General features: G+C 37.9%; 1 protein-coding gene across 1 annotated transcript in view; it reads right to left on the reverse strand.

The window, feature by feature from the left end:
- Positions 1–25,319, reverse strand: part of LOC149079228 (uncharacterized) — a 45,085-nt gene extending 19,766 nt beyond the window's left edge. Inside the window, exons 1-2 of the mRNA XM_089240420.1 lie at positions 21,677–25,319; positions 21,272–21,421 (exon numbers count right to left, since the gene is read on the reverse strand). Of these exons, the coding sequence (XP_089096546.1) occupies positions 21,272–21,421; positions 21,677–25,319 (3,793 nt within the window). The remainder of the gene's footprint in view (positions 1–21,271; positions 21,422–21,676) is intronic.
- Between the last annotated feature and the right edge of the window lie 183 nt (positions 25,320–25,502).

Below are 25,502 nucleotides of genomic sequence, written 5' to 3' on the forward strand. Positions count from 1 at the left end.
TCTTGATTTTATCTTTTCTTGAGTCGAGGGGCGTGCTGCTAATTGTTATTAGAATTAGAGACTGTGTTTCATTCGTGATACGAAGTGTTAAACACTTATAAAGTACTGTGAGATTTCTCCAGTATTCAATGCCCAGAAGAGAGAAAAATTATTCCGTGGTTATACCCTAGAAAAGAATGCACAATTTACATGTTTCTCGATAACATAATCATTAACCAATAGGGGCATACTGAACGTACCTGGGATGAGTTATCGAGTGGCGATGGCTCCCTTTGGGGGATTTCAGTACCCCGTTTTATTCAATAAATGGTGCGCTCGCCATCAGAAAGGTCTAACGTTCATATTGTAAGAAATTTATAGCATTCGGACCAGCTGAACGTTCTCTACAAACCTACCTATTTTAATGGGTTCAATCTCAATAAACCTGTACTTCGATCAACGCCTCAGTTATCATAAGCATTTTCTTTCATTGTTCCAAGGGTGTACTCCAACATACTTTTCAATGTCTGTCGCCTGGAAGACTATTTCTTCTGCCTAATTTCATGACCCGTCACGCCCTCCGTAATGAACAGAAAAAAAAAAATTATCATTAGTCCCACAAAAGAAATTAATTATTGTATATTTACTTATTAGAAATTATCTTTTTTTTACCGAAATTTCATGATAATGAAAAAAAAAATATGTCTCATTAATCACGATTGCTCAGATACTAAGTGATTCGAACCTAGTCCACACAGACAGACTCGTTTTCTACAAGGCAACCATTACGATTTCCATATTAACGACCCACAAGACAGGTACTTAAATGCCTTTCCGTACCCTTCCCCCTCCACCAACTCTTCATCGAATCTTGCTTAACCCATGTACGTTCCCGCAGATGGATGTGACGCCATCTTAATTATTTTCCACGAGAGGAACCAACTCTGTGAGGAGGAGGGGGGGGGGAAGGATGAAGACAGGAGAGAACCTCTGCAGAATCGAAAATTAAATCACGTGGCGGAAACAAATTTACCTCAATTTATTACATGGAACCATTAACATCTCATCAACTTGGACAGCGCTAATTTGGGTTTGAGGGTAATTTTCTCTCTCTCTCTCTCTCTCTCTTTCTCTGCCTTTGGCGGATGCCTCTCGCGTCTTAACCGCGCGTATGTGTATGAGCGGTGAGATACAAGAGGTTAACACGTCTGTGAGGAACAAGTGAGATGTATACGACCAGTAACTTATCAATTTCCTAGAGAATTCTCTGGCGAAAGGAATTGTGCCCAAAAGAGCGTTAATGGTTGCGATGTGTTTCGCATGTTGACCAGGTACTAATGTTGAAGTACGGTTTTCACATGTCTATAAAGTCAGTGTTTTTTCCCCCGTGAGCCTCATTGCGTTTGTGATGGTGGACTTGAGGGGTCATTCAAGAATTACCGCAGCAGATTTTTAGTCATTTTTGACCATACCCCCCCCCCCCGCCCACCTTGTCAGCAAATTTATATCAGAAGAATGTTACAGCATTTTTATATCAGAAGAATGTTACAGCATTTTTATATCAGAATGTGATTTATTTTAGGGAAAAACAGCAAGGGAACCAGTCGCAATGCTTCGAGAGGCATTTGAGAATAATATTTTTTAGCGAAGCAATGATATTTTTCCAAATGATTTCTTAAAGTCCGTCGAGCTTATATTACTGTAGAGAGCATCCAGCCACCGCGACGGCAGCAACATCCAATGCAAGGAAATCACGTGACTCGGTGAAAACACTGGCAATTTCCCCACAGGCTCTAAATGTTCCGTTTTAAAGACTAAAAAGAAGGAGGACTCATTTAAATATGAATAAAGATTAAATTATTTATTTCATTAATACTAGAATGATTTCTTTCATCAATTCTGGAATTTTTCTTGATTAATTCTGGACATTTCCTTCATTGATTCTGGAATTTTTCTTTATTAATTCTGGACATTTCCTTCATTGATTCTGGAATTATTTCATTTATTAATTATTATTTCTTTCATTAATGCTGAAATTATTTATTTTATTAATGCTGGAATTATATCTAGTTTATTCAGGAATTATTTCTTCCGTTTATTTTGGAACTGAAACTATTGCTTCCGTTTATTTTGGAACTGAAATTATCTCTTCCATTAAAACTAGAATTTTTTTTTTATCTTTTTCATTAATTCTGGAATTATCTCTTTCATTAATTCCGGAATTATCTCTTTCATTAATTCTGGAATTATCTCTTTCATTAATGCTGGAATTATCTTTCATTAATGCTGGAATTATCTTTCATTAATGCTGGAATTATCACTTTTATTAATTTTGGAATTATCACTTTTATTAATTTTGGAATTATCACTTTGTAATCATCTATCAATTATCTCATCGATGCTGAAATTATTTCTTTCATTAATTGTTTTAAACTCCTATTTATGCCATAAGAAAATAACGGGGGATTGTGTGTGCTTTCACCGAGCCACGTGATCATCCGACGAATGATGCTGCGGACAACGTTCTCAGCACTGCCAAGGCGAAGACCGTTGACGTCATATTCTCTCCAGGAATATAAGCTCGATGCTTATAGTTCGTTTCAGGTTAACTTTGCAGTGGAGAGAAAGGTAGAGAGTGTACTCCTCCGCCGCAAAATAAAGTTCCCATAAATCGGAGTTTTATGATGATCATTTATACAGAATATTTCAATTTTTTTAATGATTTTGTGAAAAACAAAGGAAAAATATCGTTTTGAACCGATGTTTCTTCGTTTGAAATTTTTAAATTAGAAAAAAATATTGTTTACCATTATCCAAAAATCTATAGCAACCACAACGACATTTTCGCGGTATCCTAGAAATCGTCCATACCTTACCCAGGCCGCGCATCGATACATTGGTTAAGAGGCTTTTGTTGCCATAGCAACGAGTGATGAGGTTCCCTCGTAGCTTCCTCTTCACTGCAAAGTTAACCTGAAACGGACTATAGGTCAGAATATGGTTACATGCCATTTCAAAACCCACTACGATTTTGCGCCATGCGAAAAATTTCGTGGTGTACTAATGTTTGATCGTTATATCGAACAATCGAGCGATTTACGAATTGGAAACGATTATTCAACAGTGCTATAGTAAAAGCTGTTTCCTTTGGTTTATTAATTTTACGTAATTTAAATTTTTTATTAATTTCGTTTGTTTTTTTTAAATTTTATTATTATTTAATTATGTCGATTTCTTTTATTTATTTTATTATTATTATTATTCAAGTTTACTGATATTTTTCTGTTTTAAACATTATTTTTTAAATTTTACTGATTTTTGTTTTAATTTTATTAATTTTTCGTTAAATTATTTTGTTAACTTTTCGTTTTTTTAATAATAATTTTTTTTGTTTTTAATTTTATAAATTTTGTAAATTTTTTTGTTTCATTTATTTCTTTTTTTATGTTTATTTTTTTGTTTTTGAAAATTTCTTTATTGATTGATTTATTTCTAAATCTCTGTTAAATTTTATTGTTATTATATTTTATGAAAAAGTGTTGTATAAAATATTTCCCAAATTGTGTTAGTATTGACCAATACTTCCCATTACCCATTATATGGTGAAAAATTCATTTTGCACTAGAAAGACGGGTCGGGGGGTTTATACCTAGAAAGATGGCCGGGAAGGAGGGGTTATAATTAATAATTACAATTAATAACAATTGCTTATTGTTCCTACTTCTGGCGCAGTCTTTGATCACTATTGGCGATGTCCCGTATTTTATTCTATTAGGATTCGAGTCAATCAGATATGGTCATCTGATCAATTGGATATATTTTTCATGAAATACATTTTTTCATTGCGATTTGTAGCAGCCCTTTATTTTTCCACCCTGCAGTAGTTTTAGCAACAAAATTATGAAATTGCGTTTAAAGCAATAAAATTGAATTTTTTGGCAAAATTCAATGATATCCTGCATTTAGGATCGCATTTTCCTCGATGATGCACATGGTGAACCTAAGTATAAAGGAGAAATTTTTATTTGAAAACCCATACATGGATATCACGAATATCAATATCGCAACGGTTTAATAATTTTTCTTTTAGTTAGAACTAATTATTACTTATTAACTAACTAATTTTTGACACTGCGGCCCACCTACGCCATCGTCGTGGACCAAAGGTGGGTCCGTGACCCACAGGTTGAGAAACGCTGGTATAGAAGAATAAGTAAATGTTCAACAAATATTCTCACTGACTTTTTTTTTAATCTTTTACATTTCATTTTAAGTATTATTTTGTCAGAACTGTAATTTTCCCGATTTCCCGGGAATTTTTCTCTGAATTTCGGGAACGGGAAATCGTAAAATATCCCCGAGAACGGGCTCCGGAAACACTATGTGTGACCCCATAGCTTTTTCCGGCAATTTTTGAACATTTTAATATTTTAGAGCATGGTATAATATTTTCATGATATAATAGAGTTGTAACAGAAAGATTTATTGGGTAAAAACATTGATACATTTACATATTTTCATTGTTATTTAGTTTTTAAAAACATTCTGTGCAAAAGACCTCTCGATGTGCGTCTATAGAAAAAAACTCGAGGATTTGCATTCCCCCCCTATAGGAAATGTGAATCTAATGTAACGCATGATTTAATGATCGAATAGTTATATAGTTGCATGTTATAGTTTACTGTTAATGTAATAAATGTAATGTAATAATTTTTTTCGATATCACATTGAAATTCCCATTACTACTGAACCAGACATGCACCTCGCCCATATTCCTCTGCGGAACCTCTAACGAATTGGTACATGTTGGAATATGCATGTATGTGTAGTGAAACCTGGAGTGAAGTTTGTTTGTGTAATGCTTGTTATGTGTAGTGCTGCCATCTGAATGATTTACCGTTGTAGGCATGTTGCCCTCTGTGGCGAGACTTCTTAATGCGGAGATCAGCTCGCATTTACGCCTCGAAGGTGAGAACCACAGGAAACCCACTTCAGGGGTTCGGACCACGGTGGGGTTCGAACCCGGATCTTCGCGATGCGAGTCCGTCACTATGACCACTCGACTACCATAGTAATGCCGGCTACACGTAATAACCAGCTAACATATATGTGAATGAATGGGCTAAAAATTGGGGATTACAAAACCGTATGTTATATCCAGAGTATATTGTAAGTGTACTTCGACTGCAGATGACATTACATTGCAATTGAAAGAAGAACTATATATTGTTAATTTGTCTCTTCATGGTCACGTCCATTAACGGATAAATTACTGAAACTGATATCTGATGATAGATCTTTCTCGGCTGTGTACAGTTTTAAAGAAAAAAACCGCTGATCTTGTAGTAATCTCGACATTTCAGTAGATATTGTATCTTGATCGATTCATCTCACAGTAACAAAAAAATCCCATACATGTTTCTCAATGATTGTTGTTACAAACTGAAGGGAATTAGAATTCTCGAGGCATTGAAGACTTCCAATCGATCTCGATATGGGAACAAATATCCCAATAATTTGCCGATATATCGGTTTATTTCCAGTTCAAATTGCTACAGATTCCCAATCTCCCGATTACAATGAAGATATTAATTATCGGTAAGAGTCTGCATCCGTTTAATTTTCAATTACTGGGAGAAACATATAGGTAAGGAATTAAAATTACGGAATCGCATCGGAAATGGTTCAGTGAATCTCTTTTCTAGGAACGAAATATTCTGATTCAATTTTTCCCCTCTGATATTTGATTGTCCCTATTTCCCCTTAAACATGGTATATATTCAATTGAGAGAAAAGACATTTTAAGAGACTTTTCTCGTTTTGACGAAAACAACGATCGATTTTCATTAGCGAAGGAAAATGCACGGAATGCGAAATATTGTTAGATTTTTAGGGGAGATTGAAAATTGTGTGAGAGATTTTGGATGGGATATTGACATTTCTGAAAAAGATTTCAAATAATTGTGGATTTTTTCTTCTGTTTTTCCATTAACTATAGAAATTTCAATTTCGGGTGAATTGAGGTATTCACAGTAAGAAAAAATTTCATATACCGTATTTACCCGCGTATAGGACGAGGGACGATTTTGTATAAGACCCCGTTTACATGGGAAATGAAAAATTCCGGTTTCCTTCACTCCACAATAGGGAATAATCGCAAAGGATTATGGGAAGGGAGGGGTATATATGCACTGCCAAAATCCTCACGGGAAAGAGGGTGTAAATATATTTCCTCCTCTTTCTTTACTCTTATTCCCTACGAGGGAGAAAAGTCTTCAAGCAGTTGCCAGAACTCCCAATGCTACTGTAAGATTGCACATGCAAACGGGGCTTTAGAGATCAAAATAAGGGACAACTAGATTTATTAATTGGACTCCTTATCTCGTTCATTCACAGACAATAGAATACGTGTTTCAAGTTCAAGATGACGTCAGTCGAGGTGTTATTTATAGTATAAGGGGGGATTATGAATAAATTCTGGCGGGGTGGGGTGTGGCACTCAGAATGTTATTACAAACTAACGTGGGTGCTGGAGCAGCCGTTGCGTTCCCAGCTCTCACGCCGATGTTGCGATCCCTGCGTCTGGCCCAAGGACGTGAATCAAACAGAGGGTCTCAAAAGTATTGAAATATTTCACAAATTCTGAAATTTCATAATTCTGGAACCATTTCTCTTATAAGATTTCGATCGTTTTATTCATATACGGTTGTTATTTCGTTTATTATTATTTTATTTTATTATTATTTATACGTTTTTATTCATATACGGTTTATTCATTATACGGTTGTTCTTTCATTAATTTCCTATTGTTTCATTCATCAATTTTCGATTATTTTACTCCGTCTAATTCTGACTTATCAGCACTTTTTGAGAATTAATTTATTTCTCAACTTAATTATCATTCTTGTTGGTTTTGTTTTCGTCTTTCAGTGATAGTTTTTTAGACATACGCTCACGCATATTGGACGACCTAGGTTTTGAGAAGCACTGAAAATTTAATAAAAACCTCGCCCTATACGCGAGTAAATACAGTATTTTATAGATTTATAATCTGCCATATCTATATGGAGTTAAAGAGAAAATCCCAAATCACACAATATTTGTCCGGAATAAAGCCATTGGACTGGGATATTTTTGATTGACCTTACGTATGCGCATCAATGTGATGGGTTTTTTGTTCGAAATATTTTTTTTATACAAATTTTTGTAAGAAATCTTTTTTTTGAGGAATAAAAATATTTTAATGAGTTTTATGGTAATTTTAAGAGATTTAAAAAAAAACAATTTTATTTTTTTTTGTTTCTTTTTCTTCAAAAAATTAGAATTTTCAGTAATTTCTTCCTGTGAAAGTGTATTTTCTTTATATAATATTTTGTAATATTTTTGTTATAATATTTTGGTTACAATATTTGTGTTGTATTTTCCTTTTATATAATTTTTGTTTACATATAGATGTTACATGTTTTTTGGCCATAAACGGACCACTGAAATATCTTTGAGAACAAATCTATCGGTGGTCGCCTCGAGTTCGTTAGGGAAAATTGCTTATCTATATCCTCCCTTGGGTTCGAACCCGGGACCCTGACAACAACCTTCACGATGGTAGACGAACATCTTATCATCATGCCACTCGGGCACATCCTGAAAGCCTGTCACGGCCCGTGACGCACACTCCTTAGCGTTGAACATGGGTGTGACTACCGGGCAAAGCTTTAACTAGGATTTTTGCCGCCCGGAGCAAACATGATTTTGCTATCCCCACAACTTTAAAATTCGATAATTTTGCATCTCGGTGTTCTTTATTCCCACCTAAAATTGCAGCGCCCCCTAAATTTTTTCACCCGGGGCAGTTCACCCCCCCCCCCAGTTCCGGCTCTGCTACAGCGTAATGCAACCCCACTCATCTTCTCCACCGTATTTCTTCAACTTAAGAAGTTTAATTAAAGCCACGGCTTTAATTAAAGTAAGAGTTTATAAACTAGCACCGAACGTGTGCGAAACACACTTTGAGAACCACTGAGTTAAATAGAGGTGTTCCTTATTCGGAGTGTCTTGCAAACAGATTTTTTTGAGCGGTGCAATTTTCTAATCCCAAATCTGGAAAAAAAATTTCAATGGGATCGATACGATGGATAATGAAATATCTTGGCTAACGAAGATTATTCGTTACGGAATCATGTTCGTTAGCCGAAATCTTCGTAATCCGAAATGCGATTTCTCATGGGTTTCCTATAAAAAATTGTTCAATTCACTCCAGGGTCTTAGGAAAAAAATTTAACTTTTTTTTTTTGAAATACCGAGAAACGCTATAAAAAAGCCCAAAAACTGACAATAAACAGTTTCAAAATTGGATAAATTAGAATTTACAGGAAGATTATAGATACTGAAGACCTTTTTATTTTACACTAATGTACACTCAACCAACAGCGATTTTAGTTGACTAAAAGCTGGTGTGAACGCAATCCAGTCGAATTCACAGGTGTCCCATTCATTTGATAGCTCATTTCTGTATCTGATAGTTGTTTTTTCCCTAAATTAATCGGTGTTCATTCTGTCTCTATCTTGTATATCATAATTGACCCAGTAGGTATCGCTTTCTAGAGCACTTGAGTTTGAGTTTCGGGCATGTGATGTGTGCTGGTTTGTGCTCGTCTAGTTGCGTTCCATCATCTCCCCCTCCCATAACGTATTCGTCATGACTTTTGAAGAATGTGTGCAGAGATGAGCCCATAACCTAATAAATATAACCCTACCATGAGGTATAAAAACACGATAATTTTTATAATCCTCACGCTAACGAGTGCAACGAGCGCTACAGTTACGATTAAAACTACGAAATGCATCCATAATTTCTTACAGATGTTGAACAATTGATTAACATTAGACAATCCACACACATCAGATCTATAATTGGAGTACATGTCCTCCCAAAGACTTATGATCGATCTTAATTCACGTGTTTGCAATATATGGAACTGACAGAACTGACCAAATTCCATTCCAATAGAAATGCTTTCAATTCAAGGAATCTATAAACTTTGTACGTCTTTAATAATTTGCCGATATGTGCAGACATATTTATTGGTTGTAAGGAGACCCTCCCGAGGTACGATCGTTGCTTCAATGATTAAATTTTGACAACGAAATCCATCGAGTTCCGTGTCTTTGATCATCATCCCTTCAGATGCGTCTGTATCCATCTCATACTAGAGCAAAGCAAAGGCATAAAGGAGAACTTGTCCGTACGTCATATTGCTCGAGTCCAGTGATTGCTCAAATTACGGATTCCTTTGACACGAGTAGGAATTTCCAAAAACCGATAGTGATGGAGTCCCTCTGTCTCTCTTTGGTGAAGTGAGTGGGCATCAGAGATTCCGGTGACTATCCTCTAACAAACCACTCACCATCCGGAACCACGAAATGAGCATTTGAACGCAGCGACTCGCTTTCTCCGTTCCTTCAAACTTTGAGTAATTATCTCTCCAATTACAGATACGCATAGCTAGTTACGTATAGTACAGGAACATACATTTGATACATCTCTAAGCTCTCTTTCCAACTCGGTGCCCTCGTGGCATTAAGTGAAATTTTCCTCGCGATCTCGTAATTACGCTATAATATATATAATAACATTCCCCTTTCTAGTACCTAAGGTGAATTTTCCAAGTCTTTTCAACATCCAAATGTCTTTCATGTGCATTGCTACTACCACAGGTGCACAACCTTTTCAGTTTACGGGCAAGATATACGGCATTTCTACAGCTCGTGGGCAGAGAATTTTATGTATGAGTATTAGTCGCGTATTTTACAGGGTATTTCCGTAATTTTGGCCTTCTCAACATTTTTTTTTTTATGAAATGTCCCGTTTCCCCCTGCCCCTTATTTTCAACAAGTTCCACTGGAATTTTTGAAATCAAAAACTGAGATTATCCATCGTTAGAGTAATAGAGTGAGATAGGTTTTTTTTTCTCAGCCCGAGATATCAAGGAAACAGTTATTTTCCGGATATAACAGTTTAATATCCGGAAAATAACAGTTTCCTTGATATCTCGGGCTGAGAAAAAAGCTATCTATCTCACTCGAAACCGTCCCACCGGGTGCCATTTCCTGAAGTTGAGGCTACTAATGCCTCTACTTCAGTGCCTCACGCCACAGGGCGTGAAATAAGGAAGGCAGGGACATGTCTCCAGTGGTGTAGATGGTAGCATGCTTGCCTGGTATGCAAGAGGACCAGGACGTGATGACTTTTCTTTCCGAGTTCACCTCAGCATAATATCCGGAAAATAACTGCTTCCTGGATACCAGAATAATGTTCACAAAGAGCATGTACGATGACAAATATTGATAATAATCAATCATTTCAATTCTTTTTAGGAAAAGAAAGAATGACCTTAAATAAAGAATTTTGTTGACGCTTAGCGTAACCTTTGAGCATATTAGTGTTCATAAGTGCACGGACGCACATTTTGGTTCGAACAACTCACCTTTCACGAGTAACTAACTAAACACTAAGTGTAACTAAATACTTAAATTTCGAGCAATTTTCCTGGGCGAGCAAACCCCTCCCCCCCCCCGCATAAAATTCAAAATTTAGTTTTTTTTTTAAAATATAATTCCCATATCATAAAAAAATGAATTAATAAATGATAATTTTACAGCACTAAACGTGTCTTTCATGCAGTGAGGGTTGAAACTGATCCCGGGGAACCCTTGGTAGTACTCACGGACTACCAAGGGCTCGCGGAATCACAGCTTGGAAGACAATGTTCTGAATCATTGGTTCCCAAACTTTGGTCTCCCATGGCTCTCGTGCAATATTTAATCAGCGGCTCCCCAAAATAGTCTAACAAAAAAGCGCTTTCATAGAATTACATATCCATATCGCCAGCTTGCTACGATGGCTCTTACAGAGATCACCGACTCCCAAAGAAACCGTGACCTGCGTCGGACTCAGACAGGTGCGATAGGTGCAGCCGCACCGGGCAGCAAAATGAATAAAAATACTCCGATTGTATGGGATCCATCTTCACTTCTTAACAGAGCAATAGCTTAAAATTTTCTGCAAGACAGGGAACCTATAAGTCTAGGGAATTCTCCCTTCAATGATGTACAGTTATTTTGAAACTGAACGGGAGGGGCCTGGCAAAATGCTTAACTTGCTCCTAACAGAAAGAGTATTTAGTTGCAGCTCTGGGTTGATGATCCATCGTCTTCCCCTTCCATGGTGGTGCATTGTGCACAGATATCGTGGTCATGAGCGACAATTTTGCTGCAGGGCTCCTAAGCTGCGATGTTTGGCGGGCCTTAGGACACATATTTTTCACTAGGTCCCTCAATAGTAAATTGATAAGGTGAAGAAGCAAAATGAATAAATCGCACCTTTACTCTTTTGGAGGGTCATGATTGTAGTGTTGGTTCTCTACCTTCAATAGCCCGGGGGCACACACACAATTTTTCTCGTAGGGTTATGGGAACCAAATTTATTGCCGAAACCTTTATTTATTTTTTTTATGTTATTTAATATTTTTGCCGATATTTACAGTACATAGTGGATATTTGATAGCCGTTCTCGGGTGCTAATGCAACCGGAGGATCGGGGAAAATCGCTTTAGAGGGCCGCGAAATCCTGAAAGCCTGTCACGGCCCGTGACGCACACCCCTTAGCGTTGATCATGGGTGTGACTACCGGGCAAAGCTTTAACTAGGATTTTCGCCGCCCGGAGCAAACATGATTTTGCTATCCCCACAACATTAAAATTCGATAATTTTGCATTAATTGCGATAATTTTTGCGGTGTTCTTTATTCCCACCTGAAATTGCAGTGCCCCCTAAATTTTTTCACCCGGGGCAGTTCACCCCCCCCCCCTCCCCAGTTCCGGCTCTGCTACAGCGTACTGTAACCCGACTCATCTTCTCCATCGTATTTCTTCAACTTAAGAAGTTTAATGAAAGCCACGGCTTTAATTAAAGTAAAAGCTTATAAACTAGCACCGAACGTGTGCGAAACACACTTTGAGAACCACTGAGTTAAATAGAGGCGTTCCTCATTCGGAGTGTCTTGCAAACAGATTTTTCACTAATGGGATCTCACCTGCACTACTCGGAGAATATACAGTTGAATCCCGTTATAACGAACATCAAGAGACCGGAGGAATCATTTCGTTAGAACGAAATTTCGTTATAAAGGAATTCCAGGTTACCTAGCATTGTTCCTATGCAAACGTATTTGGGGGATTAGAAAAGTGTTCGTTAAAACGGGATTTTCGCTGTAACGGTATTCGTTAAAACGGGATTCGACTGTATTTACGCCAAATAAAAGTTAAAGAAAATTCACAAAGTTAATTTTAATTGAATAGATAAACGGAAAACATCCATTTGAAATAGACATTAAAATTACTCGATAATTATCGTCAAAAGGTAGATAGTGTATATAAATTATTTAAAAGTTCGATTTAAATTTAATTAGTCTTTAAATTTGCGAATCAAAACTGAGATAAATTTGCAATTTGAGAGGGGGTGGGGGTAGCGTAGTCTGGGACAGAATTTAGCAATATAAATATTTGATCACTGGAGTGCATATTTTTCTCGTAAATTGCATCAAACGCTTTTTCATACTTTAATTTTGATAAAGGAAAATGAAAAAAAGATCTAATATTAATTAAAAATCTGTTCATTAATTTATAATTCCGTAGTTTCAGCAGAGTTTCCATATTATTATTAAGGAAATATTGCGAAAGCGTTTTTGTGTAATTGAATATTCTATAGTTAATTTCTCTCACACGCATTTCTTTTTTCTTCTCCGGGAAAAGGAAAAAACTGTAAAAATATATTTAAAAAACGATTTAATTACAGTTTTCAATCAGTTATCACTAGTATAATATAATCAGATCACACGTATTTACCTTGTAAAAGCAATAGATAAATTAGATACTCTTTCAGAGATTTTAAATACTTTAAATTCATGTTTATATTTTTGAGATGAAGCTATAATTAATTTTTTAAATCGCTCGTTGGTGTTTTTTCATTGATAGGAATGAACGGAGATTATTGAATACAAATCACTTTCTGTGCTAGGATTATACGATTAATATTACGGGGATGTAACCAAATTACAGTTGACGCCGGTTATTAGAATCACGGATGTTATCATTCGGGTATTTTTATCACCAGTGCCCAGATGCTGATGACATTTGCATATTTCCATGTTTTTCTTTTTCATTTTTGAATCATTTTTTAGGGTTTAGGCCATTTTTTTTTGGCATTTTAAAGATATTTTGTCACTTGATTTTTTTTTTCAAAATAGAAAGCCTTGCACCTTCCTTGATATAACAGTAAAACCTCTCTTTTGCGGTTACCGCTGGGACAAAAAAATTCGTCCTTATAAGAGGGGTGATCGTTAATCGGGGGTTTGAGATGCATGTATACAATGGGGGAATTATTATTTGTCAGTTAAATATATATAGGGGGTAGCCGCATCTGAGGGGTGTCCGTTAAGAGGGGTTTTACTGTACAATGTTCAGAATCAATTCCAGGTAAAAATTTAGCATTTAGTTGAAATTCCAAGAACTGGCCATACTCAATCAAACAATAAACGATAGTGAATTCAGGAAATTAGGATCCCATATGGGGGCGTTTTAGAGAGAGGAAGTATCATTATATAAAAGGGGGACTGGTATAGTACTTGTATGTAATACAGAGGGAATTTTGAAATTCACAAATTCATTTTGAATGATTTTGATACGTAAGAATGCTGCAAGGGGCCCGCGACACATTTTAAGATTACTTCAGAGATTCGCGGCATCTTTACAGATCGTGCAAGTGACCCGCGACAGATTTACGGGAGTTGTATTACGCGGGAGCGTTACCCGCGGCACAGTTCCAGATTACTCAAGAGGTCCACGGCATACTTGTACGTGACTTAAGTGGAACGCGGCCATGGCCACCTCCCCCATCTTATCGCGGTTTCCAGGCTGAGCCGCTGTGGTGGTCGCGTGGCCTTAGTGAGGGACTTCAAACCCCGCTATTGCCACAGTGGTCGTGTGGTGTTCGGCTGAAGGTGGTTTGCTGGGGTTCTTAACTTCGAGACGCTGATGCGAGCCGATCTGCCCATTAAAAAGTCTCGCCAGAGAGAGCAACAGGCCTACAACGATAAAATCTTCAATCAATACACTTCACTCAGAAAAGCTTGCAGATGGCAGCACTACACACAAAAAAGCATTACACGGGGACAAAACTTTCCGTTAGTGTGCGTTTACTCGCACATTCGAACATGTACCAATTCGTTAGATGTTCCGCAGAGGAATATGGACGAAGTGCATGCCTGATTTAGTAGTTTCTAGGCTGGGTGCTTTTTTTTGGGCCCCTCAAGCCCTAATTTTCCGGGTCCTTCTGTGGTGGATTTATTACATCAAAACATAAAAAAGATGGTAGCTGCCCGGGGCTTCAGGGCTTTAGTACTGTCAGCCCCACCCTTGTGGGGCACATTATAAGACCACTTAAGTGGACTGAGATATATTTTCTGAGGACTAAAGTAGCTTGCAACACGTTTTCAAACAAATGAAGTGGTCCGCATTTTCCTAGAGCAGTGTTTCCCAAAGTGGGCGATCGTCCAGGGGCCGATAGAACCTGCGGATTTAACATTGGATCCTATGTTAAATCCTATGTTCACTTGAGTTGGGGGGGGGGGACGATAAGAGATGTATCGGAAACAATTCATTTTTGGATAATGTATCGAAAACAATTCATTTTTTTGATAATGTATCGGATACAATTTATATCGTTAGCAAATTCATCGACAAGTCATCGATGAAAGAAGAACTGACAAAAATACATTGATCCTAGAACAGCTGACATGATTTGTGGATACGACGACGAACCATATGAATAACTGAGTGGGTGGGAGTGACCGTATGAGTGTGCGAACGAACAGGAGAGCGAGACATTTATATGGGCACTCACTCAATCGCTCTCTCAATCGGTACTAACCTACTTACTTGGTCACTCAATCGCATACTCAGTTGGACACTCAACCACATACTCACTCTGTCACTAAATCGCATACTCATTAAATCAGTCAACCCTATGTTCATTCGGTCATTCATACTGTCACCTACTCACTAACTTGGCTCCCTTCTGGGGCTGATATGTGTCTATAAATCAATCATTCCAGGAATTTATTGGATATTCTTCTGCATATGACCAAAAATGAAAAAAAAAAGTGGACTAATTTCTAACAAATTCCTTGGACGGATCATACGGATAATACATGGGAATACGTGAAAATTATGTTATTATATTATAATTAAAAAACACACACAGCTAGTGTTGATTCTGCAATATTTTTACTTCCTGAGAATTTTCCACAGACGAAGAATTTTCAATCAACAAACTATCCAATGAAATCTGAGAAATAAGCTGTCAGAATTGAAGTTACTCTCTAACCTAATTATCTCATGATTATCGACTCCATTTATACGATGATCATGACATACCGCCAAAGTAAAGTAAAACTATCGAAATGACATTTTCACGCGAAGGTAAGAAATCGATGAAAATGGTTCAAATCAAAATATTATGATTGATGCTAATGTCCAACTTGTACTTCGAAAATATCGCTTATCAATCGATTTTGTAAAACGGATAGTTTGTTCGAAATAAGATCTTTAGGAATTAGTTACAAAGAGTAAAGACACGTCGAATATCTGGTGATTAAATTAGTCATTCGAACGTTGTAATTCCCCACCATACCACTTGATACACAGCCTTTATTTCAAGAATCCTATTAAAATAAATTGGAAGATTGGAAGTAAAATCTAGACTATATACAGGGTTTCCCTGAACTCATGGGGCTCAGAGGCACCGACATGAAGAAATATTAGGGGCTGAAAGTTGCTGGTCGTCCCATATATACGGGACTCAATCACGTACGCAGGAGAGGGAAAGTGCGTTACATTGTTTTTTCAGTAACTTTTGCGGCCTCAGCCCCTAGGTTTCGGTGCCTATGCATGCGCCAAACTTTAAGGGAAGGTAAAATATACACTTAAAGAAGCAATTTTTGTATCGCAAGGTGGGGCGGAAATGAAAAATGTTGGCGGGAAAACATGAAATGCTAAGGAAATGAGAAGGAGTTTTATTTACGTCATTTTGTGAAAGTCTTGCTAAGAATGGTTTGGTACAATTGAACCATTAACAGTAATAAAGCCCTGGAAGTGTCGATGCAATGATTGGCGCACATTTTGGCCGGTAGAGGATAGCATGATGCTGCCCTCCGCTTCAAGCAGTCAATTTGAACATCATTTCAAAGGCATATTTCGAACGCGACGGACAAATTTACTCGCTGAGAAAACAGAAATTTTTTATGTGAATTATACCTTCCCTTTAAGTTTTACCTATGGGTTCAGGGACACCATGTATACGAGTAAATCGTTAGAAATTCCGTAAAGGAATGTTTAAGAGGTGCATGTTCGGTTAAGTAGTAGTAGTAGGTGCACATACACGGTTTACAACGGTGAACTTGTGGATTAGGAGCGCCAGTTTTCTTACAGCCTTCTCATTTGCACATTTCCACCGAAGTCACTCGTACCAGCGCAACCTATCGGCCTTTTTTTAAAGTTTTTTCCTGTCAAAAAAATTCCCGTGACAGCGACGCCCTAACCCTGATAAGCGTTTTTTATTTCGGTTATTTTTCCGGTTTTTATTCATTTTTAATGTTTCTATGGACTTTTTGCCCACCCCTGTATATCGATTATTGCACGGAATGCAAGAACGCAAATTGACGTTCACTGAGGCTTGTGGGGCTATTAAAAAAAGCAAGACCCAATGGTATAGTCACTATGAAAATAGGTATTGCTCGTCCACCATCTTATTTAATCGAAGAGTAAATTATTACTTGTAATTATATCATTATTCATGCAATTTTTAAATTGACCTTCCAACACCTGAACATATCTATGTGTGAGCACGACACTCGTGCAGACATTTCTTTCTTTTTTTCTGGGGGGACTGTAATCAGGGTCTGTTTCTTGCATTGGTAAACGGGGCACGTGCCCAGAGCTCACAGATTCCTGTATTATAGGCCCTCTTCCTTTTCCGCGCCTCAAAGAAACACTATATAAGTTGCCCCAAAATAAATATTTGCCCAGAACCCGAACGCATGAGAAATCAGGCTCTGAATGCAACTAACTACATCTTTTTAATTAATTATATACATGAATCTCTCGTCAGTAAACTTCGCAATGCTTGCATTTATTTTATATGTATAAATATATTCCACACACAATTTCAATTCATTTTTCGCCGGTTATTGACATTTCTATATATATCTACTCAAAATGAATTAAAAAAAAACACAAATACTACGGAGAATACGGAATTTCGCACAATATGTTATTCTTTCTTACAATTAGAAAACGAACAATTCTTGCTTTCAATATTTTAATCAGTACTTTGTTTACTTTCTCTTCACTAGCAATATGTTGTATATTTTCTCTTTCGAATCCACTATCTCCGTTTAATTGAATATATATTGAAACTTGTTTATTCACGAATATCAAAATAAGATATTCTAAAAAGAAATGTTTGAGAGATGAAATAATTTTAATTATATGAATAATCAAGGGACTTTTCTGCATCTTATATACTAAAGTACTTAATTAAGTAGAACGTCACGAAACTCAAAAGTGAATTTTTTTTGTAATTCTCGAAAAATGTATTAATCTCTAAGAATTTCAGTGAGTGTTATTATTGTATATACGAAGGCGTACTTCATTCATATTTCAGTAGTTGTAGTAGTTAACTAAGTAGGAGTTGTGAATATTGGATGCAAATAAAGAAATAAATTCCAGTGGCCTGGATTATCGTCATAGTAGATAGTATTTAAACTAGATATGTGTGCAAACAAGATTAAACTAACTATATGCGAGAACTGATATTTTGGGTTAGTTATCAGTTATTCAGGGCAAAACTTCCCAATTTAATGAAATAATTTTTTACTTTAGCTGTTGTTGCTGAGTTGCCGCAAAAGACTGTTGTGGTGGTCAACTGGTCATAGTGTTGACTCGCATCGCGAGGCATTCTTACCAGAACCACAGTGGTGGTGGTCAGAATACAGAGTGCACCGAGCACGTCCAAGTTCTGTCGCTATTGCAATTTAAGCAGAGTGGCCATAAGACCGCAGACGTGCCGAGAAAACCTACCGAGTGCCCGAGTGACACGGTGGTAAGATGTTCGTCTACCATCGTGAAGGTTGTTGTCAGGGTCCCGGGTTCGAATGCAAGGGAGGATATAGATAAGATATTTTCCCTAACGAACTCGAGGCGACCGCCGATAGACAGCGCCTTCACTTCCAACCCATCTCACTAATGGCAGTGAATTGCAATATAGCGATATGGCCAGAGTTGTTGTTTGGTGAAGTAGGGAAAACCTACAGGTGAATCAGATCGGCGGAGCCACCCGAAGCCATCCCACCACCCCAGAGCGCCATTCGCCATCTCTCTCGCCACCATGCTTCCAAACCCAACAATAGCCCAGCATCACCGCCCTGCACCACCAGGACGTTCGCGCTCCAAACCCCAACTAAACATCCTCAGGCAAGTTATCTGATTATTCCCATAGCACTTCCACAGTACGATAATAATTTTGTAACCTTAAATATTTCTATGAACTCATTAAATAGTTACACACAGAACATATTTACAGGCATTTGGATCCTTCACGACACATGCCTTTGTAGTAATGTCAATTCTCAACAGTTCCTCAGTCATTCATTGCAGTGCGTGTAGGGCCCTTATGGTCAGGCTTCACAGTTATCCGCCTTCTTAACGTACAGGGCCCCTTGTGGCCAGTCTGCACGGGTGTCCTCCTTCTTCACGTGCAGGTCGGTCTTCCCGTTAAAAAGTCACGCCAAACGGGTAATAGTTTACAGGAGAGGTCATGGGATTCAATTTTATCCGCTAAAGAGAAAGTTCAAAACTTCACAATCAGCGGGGAATGGCACTGTATGCAATATTGTAAAACGAAATAAGACATGAACACATGTTTTTTTAATCGTATCTAAAACGTATTACAAAGCATATTCAATGTGGCTTCCACCATTTTCTGAAAGCAAGTTAAATAGCCTTACTGCGTTCTCAACAGTAGCTCTTAGCATATTAGAAGGAACGTTACGGACATATCCGTGTATAACATTTTTCAATTCAGCCAAATTGGTTATGTTATCACCATAAACAAAGGCTTTGAGGTAACCCTCATAGCCAGAGGTCACAGAGGTTCAGATCTGGTAACCGGGGTGGACAAGAAATGTGCATTTGTATAATTCTAATTTTCATTCCTCCTGCCGTAGGACATGTAGCCATTGCGGTTTTGCATAACCCCACAAACATTTTCGCTTCAGAAACGAATTAAAACATTTTAAACCGATCTCTTCATGTCTTATTCCGTTTAACGATATTGCATACAGCACCATTCTCCGCGGGTAGTGAGTGTTTGAACTTTTTTTTTTTGGGAGAAGTGATAACATTTTGTCCTGTAGTTTCCCTTTTATGGCCATTTCAAAGTAGAACTTTAATTATTAAAGACCCTGTAGAGAGTATGAGTTGAGAGATTACACTGAATTTTTATTCTCATCAAAATAAATTTGTGAGCAAACATCCAATAACATATCGTGAACATAATTTTAAGAACATCCACTGACATTCTTGAATTTCTCCTAAAATTGTTATTCATGTTTGCAAAACAAAAATAAAACCTAACGTTTATAAGTTGAAATATTTAACGTAAATGCACATCACATAATCCAAATATTTACATAGATTTCTTTAGAAGGAATTCATAATAGAGGACATCCTCATTTGAATTTAATATCTTCAAGATTCAATATTTGTTTTACTTAAAGTTCAATAGTTAGAAAGAGATGAAGCTGTTATGGTTATCTGCGAATCTAGCTGAGAATGCCAACATAAGAATTTAGAACATTCCATCAAATAGTTTATTAGAGACATTTGGGTTCGGGTGAATTGGATTCTTCTTGGAGTAATTGAGGTAATACGGAAAAATCGATTGATTACATGTTTATCGAACTAATGATTCCAGGCTCTTGAGAAAATTCATCGATTCCCATTGCATCAGCAATGATGCTTTAGCCTCATAGAGATCGTCGTTCATTGTAATCAATACCACATCTGGTGCATTCATTGCATAAACATCTAAAACGTTATCAGTCGAATATCTGACGCCATGTCTTAGCATCGACTCATGTGGAAAATTTAAACGCCATTGATTATTTGAGTAATTACTGGAGGTAGGAGTCATTGATTAAATGAGTTAAAAACTCGTCCTTTTTCGATTAGATCGTAGATGTCGTTCTGATGCAGCTCTAGTGCTACATACCATAATCACCTTGTAGCTTGGTACTCATGTAACCAGGGATTCTCGTATCTAAGTACTTTGGCTTGTCTTTTTTTAAATACTTTTTTACTGTATATATACATATGTATATACATATAAATTTTTTATGGGAAAATAACTGCATAAGTATTTAAAGCTTGTTCTGACTCTGCTCAAGCAAGTGGACTGTATCTGAAGAAGGCTTTGAAAACTTAAACAACTTTATTCTTATGCTATTAGAACATTACTCAAGAGAGCGACGGAAGGCCCGTGCTCTTTCTCTCGTGCTAAGGCAGCAACTCTCCTCTACTCCCACGCAGTGGGAGGGTTTTGGCGCATGGCGCAGCTTGGCGGTCTTAACACTCCCGCCGATTGAAATTACATAATTTCAATTATACAATACATACAATACAAAAATTTTCAAAATAGAATGAATAACGCAATAAAAATTAATGTCCTGAATAAGTGAATGAAATGAATATACAATATAAATACATTAGAACATGTTATACACAAATGCAAAAATAATTCTTACTCAATAGGTAAAACACAAATATTTCGCACACTTCTTTTCAAAATTTTGCCACTGGGCAAACGTATATTTACAACTCTTATCTTTCCTTCGTTGCCATGGAACACGTCGGTGATCCTGGCAGTACTCCATTGAGTGCTTGGTAAATTGTCAACTTTTAACAGTACAGGCTTGTTTTTGAAACAAATAAGACACTCTTGTACTCATATTAGCCTCCTGCTAACTTCCTACAAAGATTTCTACCATTGATTGGCCAAAACTTTTGTCTCACATGATATAATAACGACTGTGCACCAATATACAAATACTTTAAATGGTGGTATCTCAATATGATCATGGTGAGAGGATGGTTAGCTGGCAATAACATGGGAAATTTACTGTTGGTATTTAGATCGGAATTCTGAAGTCTTCCACCAACTCTCAAAATACCATCATCATCCAAGAAACAGTTCAAGGAAGCTAACTTGGAGTTACCCTTTAGAGCCTCTCCCCTCTTAAGCCTTTCGATTTCTTCCTTAAACTCCAACCCTTGAATGATTTTTATCAGGAGATTTTCAGAAAATTGTATTTCCTGTCTCATTAAGTTACCTGCTCGTTTTTCACAAGATCTCAAATTATAGGCAAATCTTAATACAAAACTCAATATACGTAATATTGTGACGTAACTACTGTTAATTTTTAAGATATATTCAATGAGAGAACTCTTGGTAGTTAGAGTCAAAGACAAGTTAGTGTCCTCAAAATTACTGTTCGAATCTTTTTTGAGTTCTTTGGAGTACTCACTTTCAAATAGTTCGGTAACTACAGGTGGTGAGTCCTCATAAGCCAGCTCTTCTCTCATCAAGAATCTCGGTCCGGTCCACCATCTGTCACTGTGCAGAAGAGCGTCAGCACTGATGCCTCTGGTAACCAAATCGGCTGGGTTGTCCTTCCCAGGGCAGTGGAACCAACAGTTTTTTTCTGTCGAAGTTTGGATTTCGTTCACACGGTTTGCGACGAATGGTTTCCATCTTTTTACTGAACCCTTTATCCACAACAATACGATCTGTGAATCGGAATAGAAGTAGGTCTTACATGGTCTTTTCCTTCTCACGACTTTCTCAATCTCGCAGGTCAATCTTGCCGCGAGTAGTGCTCCGAGTAACTCCAACCTCGGTAGAGAAAGATTCTTCAGTGGCGCAACTCTGCTTTTGGAAGCAATCAGGTTCACGGAAATATGGTCTCTGAACCGGACTCTGAGGTACGCCGCTGCTCCGTAGGCTCTTTGACTGGCATCTGAAAAACAATGAATCTCTATTTCATTCGAGTCATCTTCAGAAAGGTCGAGAATGACCCTCGGCACTTGTAGTTCGGATAGGCGGGAAAGTTCCGAACACCACTGAATCCATTTCTCCTTGACATCCGCTGGAAGCTCATCGTCCCATAGCAATTTTCGAAGCCACAGTTCTTGGAATAAACACTTCAGCCTAATCGTGTATGGGCTAAGAAGTCCAATGGGGTCGAAGATTCTACCTGCTGTTCGCAATAAGAAGCGTTTCGTATTTTTGTTTTGTTTCAGGAATTCCACAAGGTCCATGATATCCATGGCTAGATAATCATGAGAAGCATCCCATGACAATCCCAAAACCTTGTGCATGTTGATGCCGTCTGTATGCTGAGGATGGACGTCAAATCCCTCTTTCTTCCATAGATGAATCAGCCTAGGATCGTTAGATATCCATTTACGAAGATTCATGTTGGCACCTCTCATGATCTCTCTAGTTTCACGAGAGACTCGCAATACTTCTGCCACGCTGTCTTCTCCAGCCACTAGATCATCGACGTAAACACAGGTGTCGAGCACTTGAGTTGCAACTGGATAATTGTCGCGTTGTTTTTCTATGTGTGTTTTGATCGTAGCAGCAAGTAAGAATGGGCTGGCATTGACGCCGAATAATACTCTTTTGAATCGAAACTCTTGCACGTTGGCATGATCGCTGATGCACCTTGCATTGGTGAATAGAAACCTCACTGCATCTCTTTCTTTTTCCGCAAGAGAAATCTGTAGAAATGCTTTCTCGACATCTGCAAGAAACGCGATTTTGTTGAGACGAAAGTACGTCAACAAATGAAAAATGTTCGGGTTTAAGTTTACACCTGTCCAAAGGCAGTCATTCAAGGACAGTTCACCTGGTTTGTGAGAGCTTGCATCGAATACAATTCTCATTTTTGTCGTGACGCTTTCTGCTCGAAATACTGCTTGATGTGGCAAGTAATATACTGGTTTTCCATCAGTGTTTTCCGCGTCTGGTACTTTCTCTATAATCCCTTGATCTAAGTAATTGTCTAGTACTTCACGATACTGAGCAAACATAGTCGGATCGTACCGCATTCTCTTGAGAAGGCTCTGTAATCGTTTCTCTGCGACACTAAAGTTATCATTTAGCTCTATCCAATCTCTCTTCCATGGTAGGCTAACCTCATATCGTCCGTCTTTGAAACAGACTGTTTTGTCAAACAACTGTTTGGCCTCATCGGTTTCCTTGAATTTAGGATCGTCCATTATCCCGATTGACTCCAGTTCCCAGAACTTCGCCAAACCCTTTTCAACCTCATCCCGATAACTCGTTAAATGGCAATGAAGATTGTTGTAGGTTACCGCATTCTGGAATGTCCCTGTTACTATCCAACCAAACACAGATGCTTGAAGTATGATAGGCTCATTTTTCAATTTTATTTGGTTGTTCTCCAATAACTCGTAAAATATTTCTGCACCCAACAATGCGTCTATTTTTTGCGGAATATTGAAGTTAGGATCCGCGTAACTCAAGTTTCTAGGAAGTTCAACGCAGGTCAAATCCAAACGCTTTGACGGCGTTAAATCTGTTATCTTGGGAACAACTAAAAGATCGAGTTTTTTACTATAGTCCCCTTCGCGGTTAGCGATTAGCGTTGTTACTTTTTTCTTTATGTTCAGAATAGAGTCATTCAGTCCTGCAATAGGAACGTTTACAGTGTCTCTCCGAAGTCGTAAAGAGTCTGCCACCTCATTGCTGACAAAACTGACTTGAGAGCCGGCGTCGAGTGAAGCGCGTATTGGAAACATCCCACCAGCTGGCCTCTGGATGTAAACTATTGCTGTTGACAACAGAACGCATCCCCTTTTCTCGCTCGAATGTAAGCAATTGTCAACACTGGAAGATGCGGCACATGAGTCTGTCGTTTTCTCTTTCTTGGTCTCACAAGCCCCGATTTCTTTTCTTTCAGTGGGGGACTCATTTTGTTTTGGTTTTTGTGGTTGTGCATTCTCTCTATGGATTAACGAATGATGCTTCTTCCCACACATACGGCATCTCTTATCGCTGCCGCACTCGACTACTCTATGGGATTCCAGACAGTTAAAACACAGTTTTTTATTTTTTACTTCGTATATTCTCTCTTCAATAGAAAGGCTATGAAAAATTCTACACTTATAAATTGGATGATTCTCTCCGCAAATGGAGCAGGAATTTTGCTTTGCATTCGCTTTGGCTATCAGACTTTTAGGTTTTGAAAATGCATCGAATTTAGATTTCGCGTAGGAAACTCGTTGAGTATTTTCAAGCACTTGGCTCCTTCTTTGCAAAAAGTCAACAAACTCTTCCCATTCGGGAAATTCCGTGTTTTTCAGCGACATTTCGTATTGCTTGCGTGACTCACGGTCTAGCTTAGGCAAAATAGCATTAACAAGCAGTATCTCAGTTAGCTTATTCATCTCAAGGTTTACAAGTTTGAGCCCTCTGAGATGTCTCAGGATAGTATTCACCATTTTTCGAAGCTCTTTAGCTGATTCATGATGTATTTTCTCAAGGTTAAGAATAGCGTTGATATGTGTGTTAGCGATGAACCTTTTGTTTTCAAATCGCTTCTCTAATTCTCCGAAAAGCGAGTCGAAGGTATCGTCGACCGTTTCGACAAGTTTCGCTTCCCCTCTTAACGAGGCTCGAAGATAGTGAAGTTTATGAGCTTCATTCAGTGATTCATTGTCTATAATTAAAGATTTGAACTCGGATTTGAATGAGCTCCACTCTTCCGGATTTCCCGAAAAACTCGGCAAAGGAATCTCCGGCAATTTTGCGGTTGCAGGTTGAGCGACCTGATTATCTTCCGATTTGATTTTTAGTTTTGAAACTAAACATTTTGAACGTACCTCTAAGGCGTCTACGTTCGCCTCCATCTCCTCGATTTGGTCGAAGGCATCATCTAGTTGTGCGTCCGCTGGCAAGGCGGCGTATCCCTCTAAGAGTTCATCGATGCTCGTTCGAATGCCCTCAATTTTCACTAATTGTTGTAACAGCACAACATCAGTTTCTTCACTCGATTCATCGATGTTTTGTAATACCGACTGGACTCGTGTAATCCTCCTTTTGATCGCACCGCGAGTGCGGTTGAGTGTTGTCTGGTCCATCTTAATTTTAATTCTCCGGCGAAGATGTTGACCAAAATGTTCTGACTCTGCTCAAGCAAGTGGACTGTATCTGAAGAAGGCTTTGAAAACTTAAACAACTTTATTCTTATGCTATTAGAACATTACTCAAGAGAGCGACGGAAGGCCCGTGCTCTTTCTCTCGTGCTAAGGCAGCAACTCTCC

This window comes from Pholcus phalangioides, unplaced genomic scaffold, assembly GCF_987345545.1.
Source record: "Pholcus phalangioides strain wild (caught in Gottingen) unplaced genomic scaffold, Ppha-v1.0 ptg000012l_1, whole genome shotgun sequence".
Taxonomy (NCBI): domain Eukaryota; kingdom Metazoa; phylum Arthropoda; class Arachnida; order Araneae; family Pholcidae; genus Pholcus; species Pholcus phalangioides.